The following is a 13,362-nucleotide window of genomic DNA, read 5'->3' as shown; positions in this document are numbered from 1 at the left end:
CAAGCGCACCCAGTCCACACATCTGTCACACCTGTTCAAATCATACAGAGAAGAATAAAAAGGTCCTTTCTTTTCCAAAACCCCAAACTGCTTCCTCTCTCTGCGTCTCTCTCCATTTCATCCACAGATTTGCAGATCCTTATCTCAGCTTTTTTGTAGTTATAGTCTGGTTCAAGTGAGACAGCAGAGGCGCTCAGCATTTTACTGACAGTTGAAGGGCTCACCAGATGACTGACAGCGGTTAGGGGCTAATGCAGGCAAGCTAACATGGCTCAGTGGCTAACAAGGCTCTCTAATCCTAAAAGCCATCTTTACGATTCATCCAGGGATCTAAACTGAGATGCTGGTCCAACAATGAACGACAAAATCACAATGTCTCAAGTGAGTGTGGTGATTTCATTTAGTTTTATAATATGTTATGTGGTCCAATTTCTCAGAAAGAAGAAGCTTGGTGTGTTTTTTTCAGTTCTGCTATGAGTGTGTTGTCTCTTTTGAAGACAAGGAGGGAAGTCAGTTGCATGAACATCTGTTAGGCTGGAGTACGCAGGACAGCCGTGCACAGTGGTGAATGACATTCTGTATATGTGGATTTGTTTGCAGATGACACCTAGTTTGACTTTGATTTAAAAAAGTTAAGAGTAAAGACCCATGCAGACTTCATCTTTCTGGTTTTCATACTTTCACTCCACAAGAAAGGCTTGCAGATCGTAAAAGCTTAAGAATCTCATGTATAAAAACATAAAACAGGGTTTTTTTTATGTGACATCTTTGATAAAATAAAAGTACTTTTTGGGCTTCCTGATTTGTTTAATTTTTTTGATAAGATCATGATGTTCAGATATCAAGGGTAGGATTATTTAGTCATAATCCAAAATAATGATACAAAACAATACAAACATCAAGGCTGATTTTATGTCAAAGACTTTCACTGACTTCCACTGAAGTATATATATATATATATATATATATATATATATATATATATATATATATATATATATATATATATATATATATATATATTATATATATATATATATATGTGTGTGTGTGTGTGTTTGTGTGTAAACCCATGGAATTAAAGCTCATGCTGACAGAAGGTAAGTAACTTCTTCAAATATAATCAGCCTAACTAATTGTTACCAGATTTTAAATCAAGAGTGTAATTATAAATTATAATACTGGAAGATGAATTTGTTTTAATCAATACAGGATGTCGAGAGAAGGAAATTATAAAGAAGATATATAAGTGGACACTGTGTTTTCTACAATCTTAGATGATCCTCCTGATACTGTGGAGCAGAACAATGTGTAAACATTGATTGTTTTCTCTTTCTCTATGGAGACTCTGAGGTGACAAAACAGAATGAAGACAAAACTGTGATGGTCAGACTCTCTGCCTCACACACAAAGATGTACACAAAGCCATGTACAGAAACATTGTCTCAGTACATAATAACCATTTTCATTGTTTACTTTAGCTGTCAGATGAGAAACTCATGTCTGACTACAAGGAGACAGTTAAAGCCATGAGTTACTAGGGAACGTTCTCTGTGTGTGTGTAAGAATATGAATAAGAATCTTACAAAGACGCTATAAAGATGCACTTTATGTTTTTCAGCTCTGACATTCAAAGGCTTTGCATTTCTGTAGGTATCAGTAGAAGTCCAGCAGAGGGAGACAAAAGAACAGACGGAGAACCAGAGAATACTCCGACTCAGATAAACAGAGATGAGACTGATGTTCAGGAGAGTGGGGTGAAAATGCATAAAGAATACGCTGCTGCACTGAAACATGAGGGTATTTGCACACACACATACACATACACGTGTGAAAAACATATTCAGTGGTCCTCTTAATATATTGTTAAATTAATCAAATTCTGAAAAAAAACTGTGAGAGATATATCTACATGTGTATGAAGTATCATTTGTGCACTAAAGGAAGTGTTTTGTGTGTATATATAGGGTCAATGTTTTTATTTCTGTGTAACTCATTTGATGTGCACATGTGTATTCTAGAGAAAGCAGCAATGATGCACACTGAGCTGGTGAAAGATCATGGTCTCATGATGGCGCACTCCCTGCAAAACAGAACACAAGAGATTTTTAGCAACATGGAGAAGTTGTTACAGGCGCGCTATCAAGCAGAAAAGGAGAGGTATGATATGCACCGCACTGCATATAGTACCATGGTTGATTTAGGTTAGTGTGTCATAAAAACTTCATCACCTGGTTTTATCATGAATCAAGGTAGTTTAAGTGCAGACTGAAAAGTTGGTCTTGTGTTTCAGTGTTCATGTTCAGATTTACAGAACTAAACTGAGATCCACATGAAAGCACTTTAAAGTATTTCTGGGATTCTTGAGTTGTTTGAAAAAATGTATTATTTTCTCCTTTGGAACAAATGAGAATTTTGAAATATCCAATGTATCCTAACAGGTTTACAACAGGTCAGTGAAAGATTATTTTTGTCATAAATCTATATAGAAAACATACTAAATGTGTCTCCATCTAATTTTGACTAGTTGTCAGAAGTGGTGCGCCACCACATGGAAACTGGAGCCAGGCTGCAGTATGAACTGGTCTGTAGTGACTCTCATAATGGGCACCAATGCTGAAAGCATTAAGGAACACATATTACTATTACTTTGTCATGATTTTCGACATCTTACTCAACCCGCAGCTTCGATTCTACCCTTATCAAAGTTATAGCAATACATACATCTCGATTGGTAATAGTGTGCCTGAATTCAGGTGGTGCTCAGGGGTTTCTTCTCAAAGGTAGATTTTTGAGAACATAAACCAATTTATTCATGTTTAGAAGAGGGCCCAGAGCTCACCTCCTGTAGAATGGAAACCAAAAAAAGAAAAGAGAATATGAGTTTATCAAGCAGTTTTGGTAGAAGCAAGAAGTGTGAATCCCTTCCCTCCTCAATATCAGCTGCCACAGAGATCACCAAGATGAAAGACAGCAACCCCTTTCCTCTATGTTGTCTGAGCCAACAGGAGCACACAGAGGTATTTCCCAATGAAAGTTCAAACTCATTTTGCAAAATACATTAATGATTGAATGTTGAAAAATTCTAGTTACAGGTAGGACCTAAAAACTGACATTAACACATTTAAACTAATATATAAGGCTTTATTTTCACAAGACATTTTCCTTGAATCCTGGAAGAAAAACATAACTCTTCCAAGATTGAGATCTCTGAGAGGTGGTCAAATTAATCAGTGCTGACAGTCCAAATTTTATTGTTTCAGATTAACGAGTTGAATGTGATTATGACATCATGTAGAGGGACAAGGGTGATTTATCATAATCAAAATAGGGAAACTGCTTATTATGTAGTTTTACTATGTATATATATATGTATGTATATATATATATTTTTTTTTTTTTTTTTTTTTTTTTTTCTTTAGCTTGCTATTTCCGGTAAACATTAATGCATCACATCCGCCACCTGTCCAATCAGAACCCTTCCCAACCCACCGGTGGAATTAAGTAAGGACAAGTTTTGATGTAAATTTCCATTCGGAATTATTATTTCTATGTAAATATGTAGAAGAATACTGTTCATTCTGAGTTATTTAATTTTGAATTAAAAAAACATTCTGAAACTCTTCTACACAAACGTCCTTACGCTGGTGCTGATGGAGATCTCATCACACTTTGAGCTTCTTGTAAGATTTTTGTTTTTATTTATTCTCTTCAATGACAGATCATCTTGACAAGAGTCCATGATTACACAAGTACTGCTAGCATCAGTCACACATACACACACTCATCCAGACTTTTCCTTTTTCCTCACACACTCCAGCAGGTTTTCTGACTGACTTGCTTTTCTAATGACCTGCCCAACACAGAAAAGCACTTGTGGTTACAATGAGAGCATTGTCCAGAATAACCTACATGTCAAGCTTGACTTGCCAGTCATGGCCTGCAAAGGCACACGCAACCCTATTCCAGTTCATTTAGCATGCATTTGTTATGAGCTTATAAAAGAAATTGTTTTTTAAAAAAGACAGACGTGAATAAATTTCAATAAATACATTCCAGTTAATCTGAGATGTTCTATTAAAGAAGAAAAACAAGCAGTTAAGTAAATGACAATGCAAAGCTGACATCACATGTCAGTTTATTTAGACCACAGATTGTAGAATCAAAATCATGTCACAGTTCAATTTTATCCTCAACGCCAATTTTAATTTTAGATTAATCTTTATTATCAATCATGATTATTATAAAATCATGAAATACTCTACATTTGAGTCCATGGAATTATTTAGAAGAATCACAAATTGTTTACTTTTATAAATTTGCCATCATGATGTGATGTGCTTTCATAGTCATGCTAGATCTCACTGATTCACATCATTTTTTGCCCCTTTGTGAGCTTACATATGTGGGAGGTGGGGGATATTACTTTCTATGAGAAGCTTGGGGGAACCCTTAACCCCCCCTCCTCCCCCCTTCCCTTTGTCACACCACCTATTCTCTGTTTCCCTCCCTTTCATTATTACTGCAGGTCCAGGACTCCTGGACTTTTCAGTGTCTTACTTTCAGAACTCTAATGCTTCATACACAGAACTGTACTTGCAAACTTGCACTCAAAATCTGCTCTCCATTTTTTGTGTGTTTTTGTTTTTTTTTGTTTCCAAGACAAACCGTTCTGGATATATTCTGAATATACCTAATACAGTCTGGGGATGTCACCTAACTTGAGGCTACAGGTGTAATGTAAGATTTAAAAAAGCTAAACCTTTTTTTTTTGTCTTTGGAGGAAATTGTATTTTCAGCAGGAATATTTTTATTACAGTTTATTTTTTAACTGTTTGAGGAAATCTTGGCTGCAGGTCAGTGCAGACAATTAATATCGACATGGCGACAGTATTTTGGATGTTGTCTCTTCTGGCTCTTCCACTGCTTGAGTCTGCAAAGATCCTGACTGTCTGTCTGATTGGTGAGTAATAGAGTAGGGAGTGCTTTTCATCAGTTGTAGCAATATACATGATAATTAACATAACTGCAGGAGGAGTAAGCTCCTCATTCCCCTACTTGTGCTCAAGGAACTGTTATTTGCTACTAAGTGTTATAAGAGTAACAGAAAATGAGAATTCATTGTTCACCGCTTCATTCAGTAGCAGTGAGCAAAACATGGCGTTACCTCAATTCCTTTAGGAAAGTTATTCTCTTCTATTCCGACAGGAGGAAGCCACTACATGTTGTTGGACGAAATATCTCACAACTTACACCAACATGGACATGAGGTCCGCATGCTCTTGCAGCTTGGCAACCCAGTTATAACAGGTATTCAGATTCACACATGCACAAACATCAACATTCAGAAAATATTCTGCTCAACTTAATTATTGATTTACTTATTGTAGTTATCTTGTGAATGAATAAATGCTCTTTTTTTTTTCCTCCCAGGTTTTTCCTACCCAGCACGCGCAGACAGTTACAAAAGAAGCACATGGTCTTTGGGGGAAATGTATATCAAAGAATACAATGGCTGGTTTCTAGAGGAGCAAACACAGTTTTTACTGGGAAGGTGTCTCGGCTTCTTAAAAGACTTGTTAACATGAACTGGAAAAATAGGAGAAACGTCTTAAGGGTCTTGGCTATAACAACCTTTCACAAATTGACCCTGTTCAATTATATTTAATTATATGATTGATTTAAGAATGGAAAAATAGATTTTCAGTCTTTCTGTCTTTCTCACAGGGAAAACTTTAATGGCTTTTTAAAGTTTATGGGACACCTATCCTACCAGTGTAACAAACTGCTGGAAGACAAACAGATGATTAACTTCCTTCAGAAGGAACGCTATGACATCACCATCCTCGATGCTTTCAACCCTTGCTCCTTCATCCTGGCACGCAGACTTGGTATTTCAGCTTTTCATATCACTTTAGCTGTTTGTCATTGTTACAACAGACTTTTGAGTATTGACATCACTATGGTGATATTTCTTTTAGCAATACTTTAGCTTATACGAGTATTCCACACAATATGCCAGATTCATAGTTTTGAAATAAGGAAAAAAATAATTAAATTAAGTAGCACCTAAGAGGTTCCATGCATTTTACTCTTGCTCTACTCCAGGTGTCCAGTATATTGCCTTCTATCCTGGCGCTCTGAATGGTCCTCTGTCCATTGTTCTGCCCAGCCCAGTCTCCTACATCCCTGTTTTCAGCTCCCAGCTATCTGACAACATGAACCTCTGGGGTCGAGCAAAAAACCTTCTTTATTCTCTCTTGTCTCCTGTGGGTAAGAGATACAGTATTTTTTCTAGTCTACATTGTTTTTGTGTGGAATAACATCCCTTCTCAGCAATATTTCATCACTTTATTTTATTTTATTTTATTTTACTACCCCCTGTATTGTTTACTTTTCACTGTAAAGTCAATGGTGCATTAAGTTGTTTTTATGTCAACCTTTATTGTTAAATCGTAATGATTATCAATAGATATTGGGGATGGTGTTGGTGTTTTTTGATTATGCCTTGTATTTTACATTCAAGGTCAGAAACTTGTATGGTCAGTATTTGAGGAAGTGGCTGAGCGTCACCTTGTGTCAGGCTCACTCACAGGTGGTCTGAGCGAGTTACACCAAGGAGCTGAACTCTGGGCCTTCAACACTGACTTTTCGCTGGAGTTTCCGCAGCCTCTTATGCCTTATACCGTGCTGGTGGGAGGTCTGCTGAATAAACCTGCAAAGCTTCTGCAACAGGTTTCTTTTCTTAATATAAATACAAAATGCCTCAAGTTTGAAAGTTAGCAACCCTTCTTTCCATATTATTCATTTTCTCTCCTGCACTTTTCTCTGGGCTTGTTTTCCTCCCAATGACACATTTATCTCTCTCTCATCCTTCTTCAGTCTGCATATTTTTGCTACCTGCAAAACACACATACCCTAACCCTTGTGATCCTTCAGGACCTTGACTTGTGGATTTCAAGTTTTGGAGAGCTTGGTTTCATTGTTGTGACTCTTGGATCAATGGTGTCTTCAGTGTCTGTGGATCCTCTGCTTGTGGAACTAGTGGCTGGCTTTTCTCAGATCCCACAGGGGGTGCTCTGGAGGTAAAAGTATAAGAGATTTTATATAGGCATTAAAAGAATGTCTTTGTAATTGCAAATTTGGTCATTTCAATGAATGCTAGGATTCTTGGCATATTGCTAAAATTGTAGTAATTTGCATGCAGATATGACCCTCTGCAGTGGCCCTCTAACCTGGACAGACCGCCCAATCTCAGACTAATGAGCTGGCTGCCTGTTAATGACCTGCTGGGTAAGAATAATTTATTTCTAGTTCATTTTTCTATTAATGTGCAGTACTGGTCTATTCAATTATAAGATATTGCAGAGGACATTGTAGCGACTGTTGGGTCACTTCAGACAATTTTATGAAAAATGCTCGGATCTTCAATTTTCCCATTAAGTATTTTTCTTTTTTTTTTTTTTTTTTCTTTTTTTTTTACTTTCAATGAAAATAAACATGTTTGTCTACTGTTAAAATGAAAATTTTGCTGCCACTACTTAAAGTCTAATTTCAAAGACAGATTAGCCAGCTTTTGTAAGAATCAAACCTCTATCAATGCACTTTGTTTCTTCTTTTTTTTTGTGTTTATATCAGGTCACAAAAATGTACGTCTATTCATCACTCATGGAGGGCAAAACAGCCTGCTCCAGGCAGTGTACCACGCTGTTCAGGTGCTGGGAATTCCTCTGTTTGGAGATCAGTTTGATAACATGGTGAGAGCTGAAACAAAGGGACTTGGTCTCACCATCAAGCCTGCACAAATCACCCAAGAACTACTCAGCTCTACCATTCAAACGCTCTTACAGGACAGCAGGTATGTGACTGGACTTTTCGGGAACATTCATTTAGGAAGTATAAGCCTTACTTTGCTTGATACACAATCATGTTTCATCTTTTAGGTTCAAGTCTTCAGCTTTGTCACTCAGCAGGATCCACAAATCCCATCCTGTTCCTCCAGAACTTAGATTCACTCAGTGGGTGGAGCACATTGTGAACAGTGGAGGTGGAGCTCATTTAAAGCCAGCTTCATTAGCACAACCATGGTACCAGAGATACCTGTTGGACTTGGTGCTTCTCCCATGCTTGGGACTTCTTGGACTTATAGTTCTTTGTCGGTCTTTATGTACAAAGAAGAATATGAGGAATGAACACAAAAAAATACAGTAGAGGCACCAAATGTTTTCTCTGGGACAATTTATCTCTTAGTTCTCTCCTACTAGCTGCACGAAGATGAGGGATTGTTGATGCCCTTAAAGGGATACAGTGTAACTTTTGGCCGCTATGGATGCTAAACCTGTAACTTCCCACAGGCCACATGACAAAGTCGCAACAAAGAACATTTTTTTGGAAAACGTCAGCATTAGCCCTGACCTTAACAGACATTACAGTAATATTGCTTCCTGTTGAACAGCGCATGAAAACCACAGTTTAGATTCTTGCTGCTCATTGGGAAGAGATTCATTTGTTCATTCATTTTCCAAACTGTTTAGTCCAACTAAGGGTCACGGTGAAGCTGGAGCCTATCCCAGCAATCACTGGGCGAGAGTCATGATGCAACCTGGACAGGTCGCCAGTCCATGACAGATGGAAAGAGATGAATGCAACTGAAGCCGATAAGTTTTCTAATTCCTTTATTACCATGTCACTTCCCCTATTCCTTTTTTTTTTTTACTTTTAAATGATTAAAATGAAACTTATTCTATTTTATTCTATTCTATTCTAGTGAGTATTAGTTTATAATTTTGTTTTTCATATTGTTTCTTTTCCAGTTTGACTTAAGGTTAACAGCTCTGATGCTACATGTCCTCCCTCTCCTCTTCCAGCGCCACCAAGTCTGCAGACATCTTTTGTAGAACAGCGTCATGTTGTCCAACACCTCTGTGCTGCTCTGACCTGTCTGCTCTGCATGCTGGAATAGCTGCCAGTATTCACACATAGCCACACACAAGCAGATTCTCTAAGAAATACTTTGTGCGTGCGTGTGTGTGTGTGTGTGTGTGTGTGTGTGTGTGTGCTTGCAAATGTCTAAATAGTGGCAAGCCACATCAAGTTAGATGAATAATTAGCTCATCTGTGTTGCTTTGTTTGTTGGATGTAAATAAAAGAATGTTGAATCAAACCAGACGTCTCGATCTGCAAGGTTTAAACATGCACAAGAGAACAGAATGATGCCAGTGCTTGAGGCAGCTTTAAGCTCTACTGGTTGTTAAGCACCAGCACCAGCTACATGTTTCAACTTTGACCCCACACCCTCTTATGCTGGTGTTCAGAATCTCCTTTCCCTTCTGAAACAATACAAAAGCCCGCAGCTCTGGTCATGGTCAGTGCTCCAGAGACTGTTTAGAAAACTTGGTGGACCCTATCCCCTTTCTGTCTTCCTTCCATTCCTCACATCTGTGTCGGGGGGTTAACAGCAAGAAAATGATAGATTGATGAGAAAATAATGACCAATTAGGACAGCTTGTTCTTTGTCCATTCAGTTGTCTGTTCTTCCATCCTGTCCTGCATTTCATAATCCGTTTGTCTTTTGGGCCTCATTATAATGTGGTGGTCAGCACCGTCACCTCACGATTAGAAGATTCTTGGTCTGAGGGTCAGCTGGGGCTATTCTGATAAGGAGTTTAACATTATATCTGTGCATGGGTTAAATGTGGGTACTTCAGTGTTCTTCACAATCCAAGCAACATGTATGAGATGTTAATTGGAGATTTTGAATTGAAAAACAAGTGTGTGTGTTTTTTTGTCTCTGTGTTCTCTGTGATGCACTAATGACCTTTCCATGATAGGGATTTCCTCTTAGTGATGTCTCAAATGCGCCAATGACCCAATATTGTTAAAAAGATGTATATAGGAAAGGGAGGCATGAGTTTAGAAAATGGATATGTGAATATTTGTCTTTTTCTGTCTCGTTTGTGATTAAAAATGCAGGGGGAAAAGCATTGGTTAAAAAGAAATGTCAAAAACAAACTTATGAAAAAGATGGGGAAAAAACATCCAAGTAAAGAGGAATGTACAGAACTCATCAAGGAGAGATGAAATTTATCCTTGGAAAAAAAAACAGGATAAAAAGTCATCTGGCTTCAATAAAGTAAATCAGACAATACGGACATGGTTTTGGTAAATAAGTAACTCTGCCACACTTTGTTTAAAGTCATGTGAAAACACATATTTTGGGGTTCAATTTAAAACTCTTCTCCATGGTGTCCTATGAACATATTCACATTCTTTCAATGAGGAGCTGTGGCAACTATCTTCAAATTGGGGTTATTGATTAGTCCTTGACCCCAGATTAGTTATAGATCTTTCAAATGCCTAGTTCTCTTATCAACTCTTGGGATGGTAAAAGAAATTGTTGTGCCTAAAGTGTGCTCCCAGAAACACTTAAAACTGGATCCTATACTGTTCTGATTCCTCTGTCTACGCCTACTGAAAATCTTGTTTTGTTTCATTGTGGAAGAGTTCCAGAGTCAAATCCGATATTCTGCAATGCTTCGTAGTTGGGTTTTGATCCTCAGTGAAGCATAAGCAAACATCCTATTAATTGCCAGAAACACCTTCATTTGTCCTGTCCATAGACTGTATATAGAGATTCATATACAGTCCTGTCACAACATTTCCTTAACTAATGGTCACACACTTAAACAGACAAGTATGAGACTGTTTTGAATATGCTGATCAAGAAATCTATTTATCAGGGTTTACAAGAAAATAGATTGTCATTGTGATGCTTTGAGTGTATTACTTTCTTTCTAAAATAATTATGTGAAAAAGTTACTTTAAAAAAAACAAATCTGTAGATTTTTTAAATACATGAGTTATAGTTAATATTAGTTATAAACTAATGCAAACATGAGACGTTTGTAACTAATGCCTATTCAAAAAGCATGAAGGTGACTCAGCAAGCTGTTACACTGAGGGGGTACAGAACTTTCTTGTTTTTATGGAGACAAGTTGCAGAGGTCTCTAAATGAGAAAAAAAAGAACTCCTCCTTCATCAGGAAATTACACACCATTTGCCCCTCATTCCTATCCAGTTACCCAGGCAACTGTTAGCTTTAATTTGGGTTAATTCACTGGCTCCTGAGCCCTTCCGTTTCCTCATTGTGCCCCATCATAAAAGAGATATAACACAGATGCACACACATGCACATAACACTTTTATAAACCAAGTTTCTAATGCACTAACTCACAGTGGGACTAACCACCATCTTGGTTTCTTCTCCAGCAGGGGTCACAGTTAGGGGGGCCCTTCTTCAGTAAATTAAACTAAAGTGCAAACATTAAAATCTTTATTGCCAACAGTTTCCTCGGAACTGTAGCGATCATTAAGCAATGGAAATGTATATTTAGTGTTAAATAGTTATTGAAAATACTGTACTGCGTTATTTCTACACAGCGAAGACACAGGGACAGAGGGAGTTTAGTCTTTTTCTCCTTTCAGACTAAATAAGTGGAAAACTGTGTTTTCGTGTTTTCCATTGTCTAAATATTGAAAAAGACAAAGATACAAACATCCAAAAAAAATGCTTTTCAGAACCGCCAGGGTCTCTGTTGTACTCCAAAGGCCTGTGTGTCACTTGATCCATTGTTTAGTATAGCGAGGTCTTGGTAAGCAATCGGATGCCTCCCTGGTCCAGCTGCAGCCTCCACTGTTTATGTTTGCAGGGCCCTTCGCCTTGAAGTGAGACTATGCAAGCAAAGCTTAGCCACATGTGAGTTCAGAGTCATCAGAAAAATAACTGGCCTTTTCTTTTTCAATCCATTCATTGCTCTAAAATTCAAGTGTTTTGAACATTTTCTGTTTCTTTGTTTATGTTTCTTAGCCGACTGTTTAGCCTGTCCCTTACAGCCTCCTATTTTAGAAATTAGAGTGAAATAATCAAAGACTACAGTATTGGATGGGAGGTAAGTCTTCACCAGTCTTTTTAGATTTGATCAAGCAAAAAGGTAAAACAGCTCCACACTTAAAGCCTGTTGGTCGACTTTGGATGTTTCTTGTACGGCAACTTCATTGTTTAATCACGTGTTCATATGTGTGTTTAAAGGTTTGCAGTTGTGACCTTAGCTCCTGGGTGGGCTGCAGTGGCCGTGTGCTTGTCTTGCATCATCTAAGGACGCTTCTGTTTACTGAAACAACACACAAGCAATGCCCATGGAGGAGACAGGAGTCACACAGCGATCATCCTCAAAAGCAGCAACTCACAGTTTCTTTCCTTTACTTAAACACACACACAAACACACATATAATCTGCATGAATAAAGTGTCCTCTGAGCCCTGACCACCCATGGAAACCATGCTCATCCACCAGAATGAAAACAAAGACTTTCTTTTACTCTTCTCTAATGAATCTTTCATCTGTCAGAGGTTTTGGACATGCTGAAACGGCTCTTACCTCATATTTGTTCTAAAATATGATCCCATTGATGGTAAATCCATTACTTTGCCAGTACAGAAGAAAAAGATTAGCCACACTCATGGCCTACAAAGGCAGCGAGCATCTTGGCTAATAATAACCTGCTATTACTGCAGTAGTAATATTATTAACAACACCTTTTGATGTGAGAACAGCTTTGAAAAGCTAAATTAAAAGGTCTCATAATTGTGTTGGCACCAGTAAATTGCAGAGCACCTCAGGTGAGGAAAGTCCCTGCTCTTAAGCAAACAGGGAATAGCACTTTTGATTTCAGCACACACAGGAGACACACACACAGTGCTCAGCTATTACCGCTAAATTAAACAGATAGATTTGTTCCAGTTTTACATGAAACATTTTTGGTCACTGTACTTGTGCAGAGAACGTTTCCAGCTCATTTGGAGCCTTACAAACCTTTGGCAGATTTTATTAGTTAGCCCCTATGACAAATTTTTACGTTTTGCTTGAATGTTGTCCCTCTTGTATGGATGTCTGTCTATGTCATTTCCTTCTTAAAAGGGGAGAGTCCTCTGTTCAGAATAATTACAGACCTCATACTTTGAGTCCTGGCCAAACTTGTGGGGTCCCCTGTCTGTGATTGTCTAGAAGAATTTTTAGTCAGTAATTAGATTATATATTGTTTTTGGTTTGGCTTCAGAAAACAAAACAGTACATTAATTCCAGTACTCACATTTTTTATTGATCTTCTTTATTCTGTCAACAATACACAATGTTGTGCTACTTTTTTTTTATTTTATTTTATTTTTTTACTAACTTCTTTAAAGCATTTGATGTAGTAGACCACTCACTGATAATGTGTAGGCTTTTTTTTTTTTTTATACCTCTGACCATCTCTAGGTAACTAAATGAGTTCCTTAGGGGTAAGTGCTAGCTAGAACAACTC

At 37.7% G+C, this 13,362-nt stretch overlaps 1 protein-coding gene across 1 annotated transcript; it reads left to right on the top strand.

The window, feature by feature from the left end:
- Positions 1–4,881: 4,881 nt before the first annotated feature.
- LOC306764457 (UDP-glucuronosyltransferase 3A1-like) lies at positions 4,882–8,336 on the top strand (the record flags this gene model as incomplete). Its single annotated transcript, XM_079251631.1, has 11 exons — positions 4,882–4,963; positions 5,209–5,310; positions 5,434–5,554; positions 5,728–5,891; positions 6,109–6,273; positions 6,527–6,735; positions 6,940–7,085; positions 7,208–7,293; positions 7,639–7,858; positions 7,944–8,148; positions 8,265–8,336. 11 exons carry the CDS (start codon positions 4,882–4,884, stop codon positions 8,334–8,336), a joined length of 1,572 nt encoding a protein of 523 aa, XP_079107757.1.
- Positions 8,337–13,362: the final 5,026 nt, after the last annotated feature.

This window comes from Telmatherina bonti (assembly GCF_933228915.1).
Source record: "Telmatherina bonti genome assembly, chromosome: 13".
NCBI classification, from domain to species: Eukaryota; Metazoa; Chordata; class Actinopteri; order Atheriniformes; family Telmatherinidae; genus Telmatherina; species Telmatherina bonti.
This window is presented reverse-complemented; position numbering and strand designations above follow the sequence as displayed.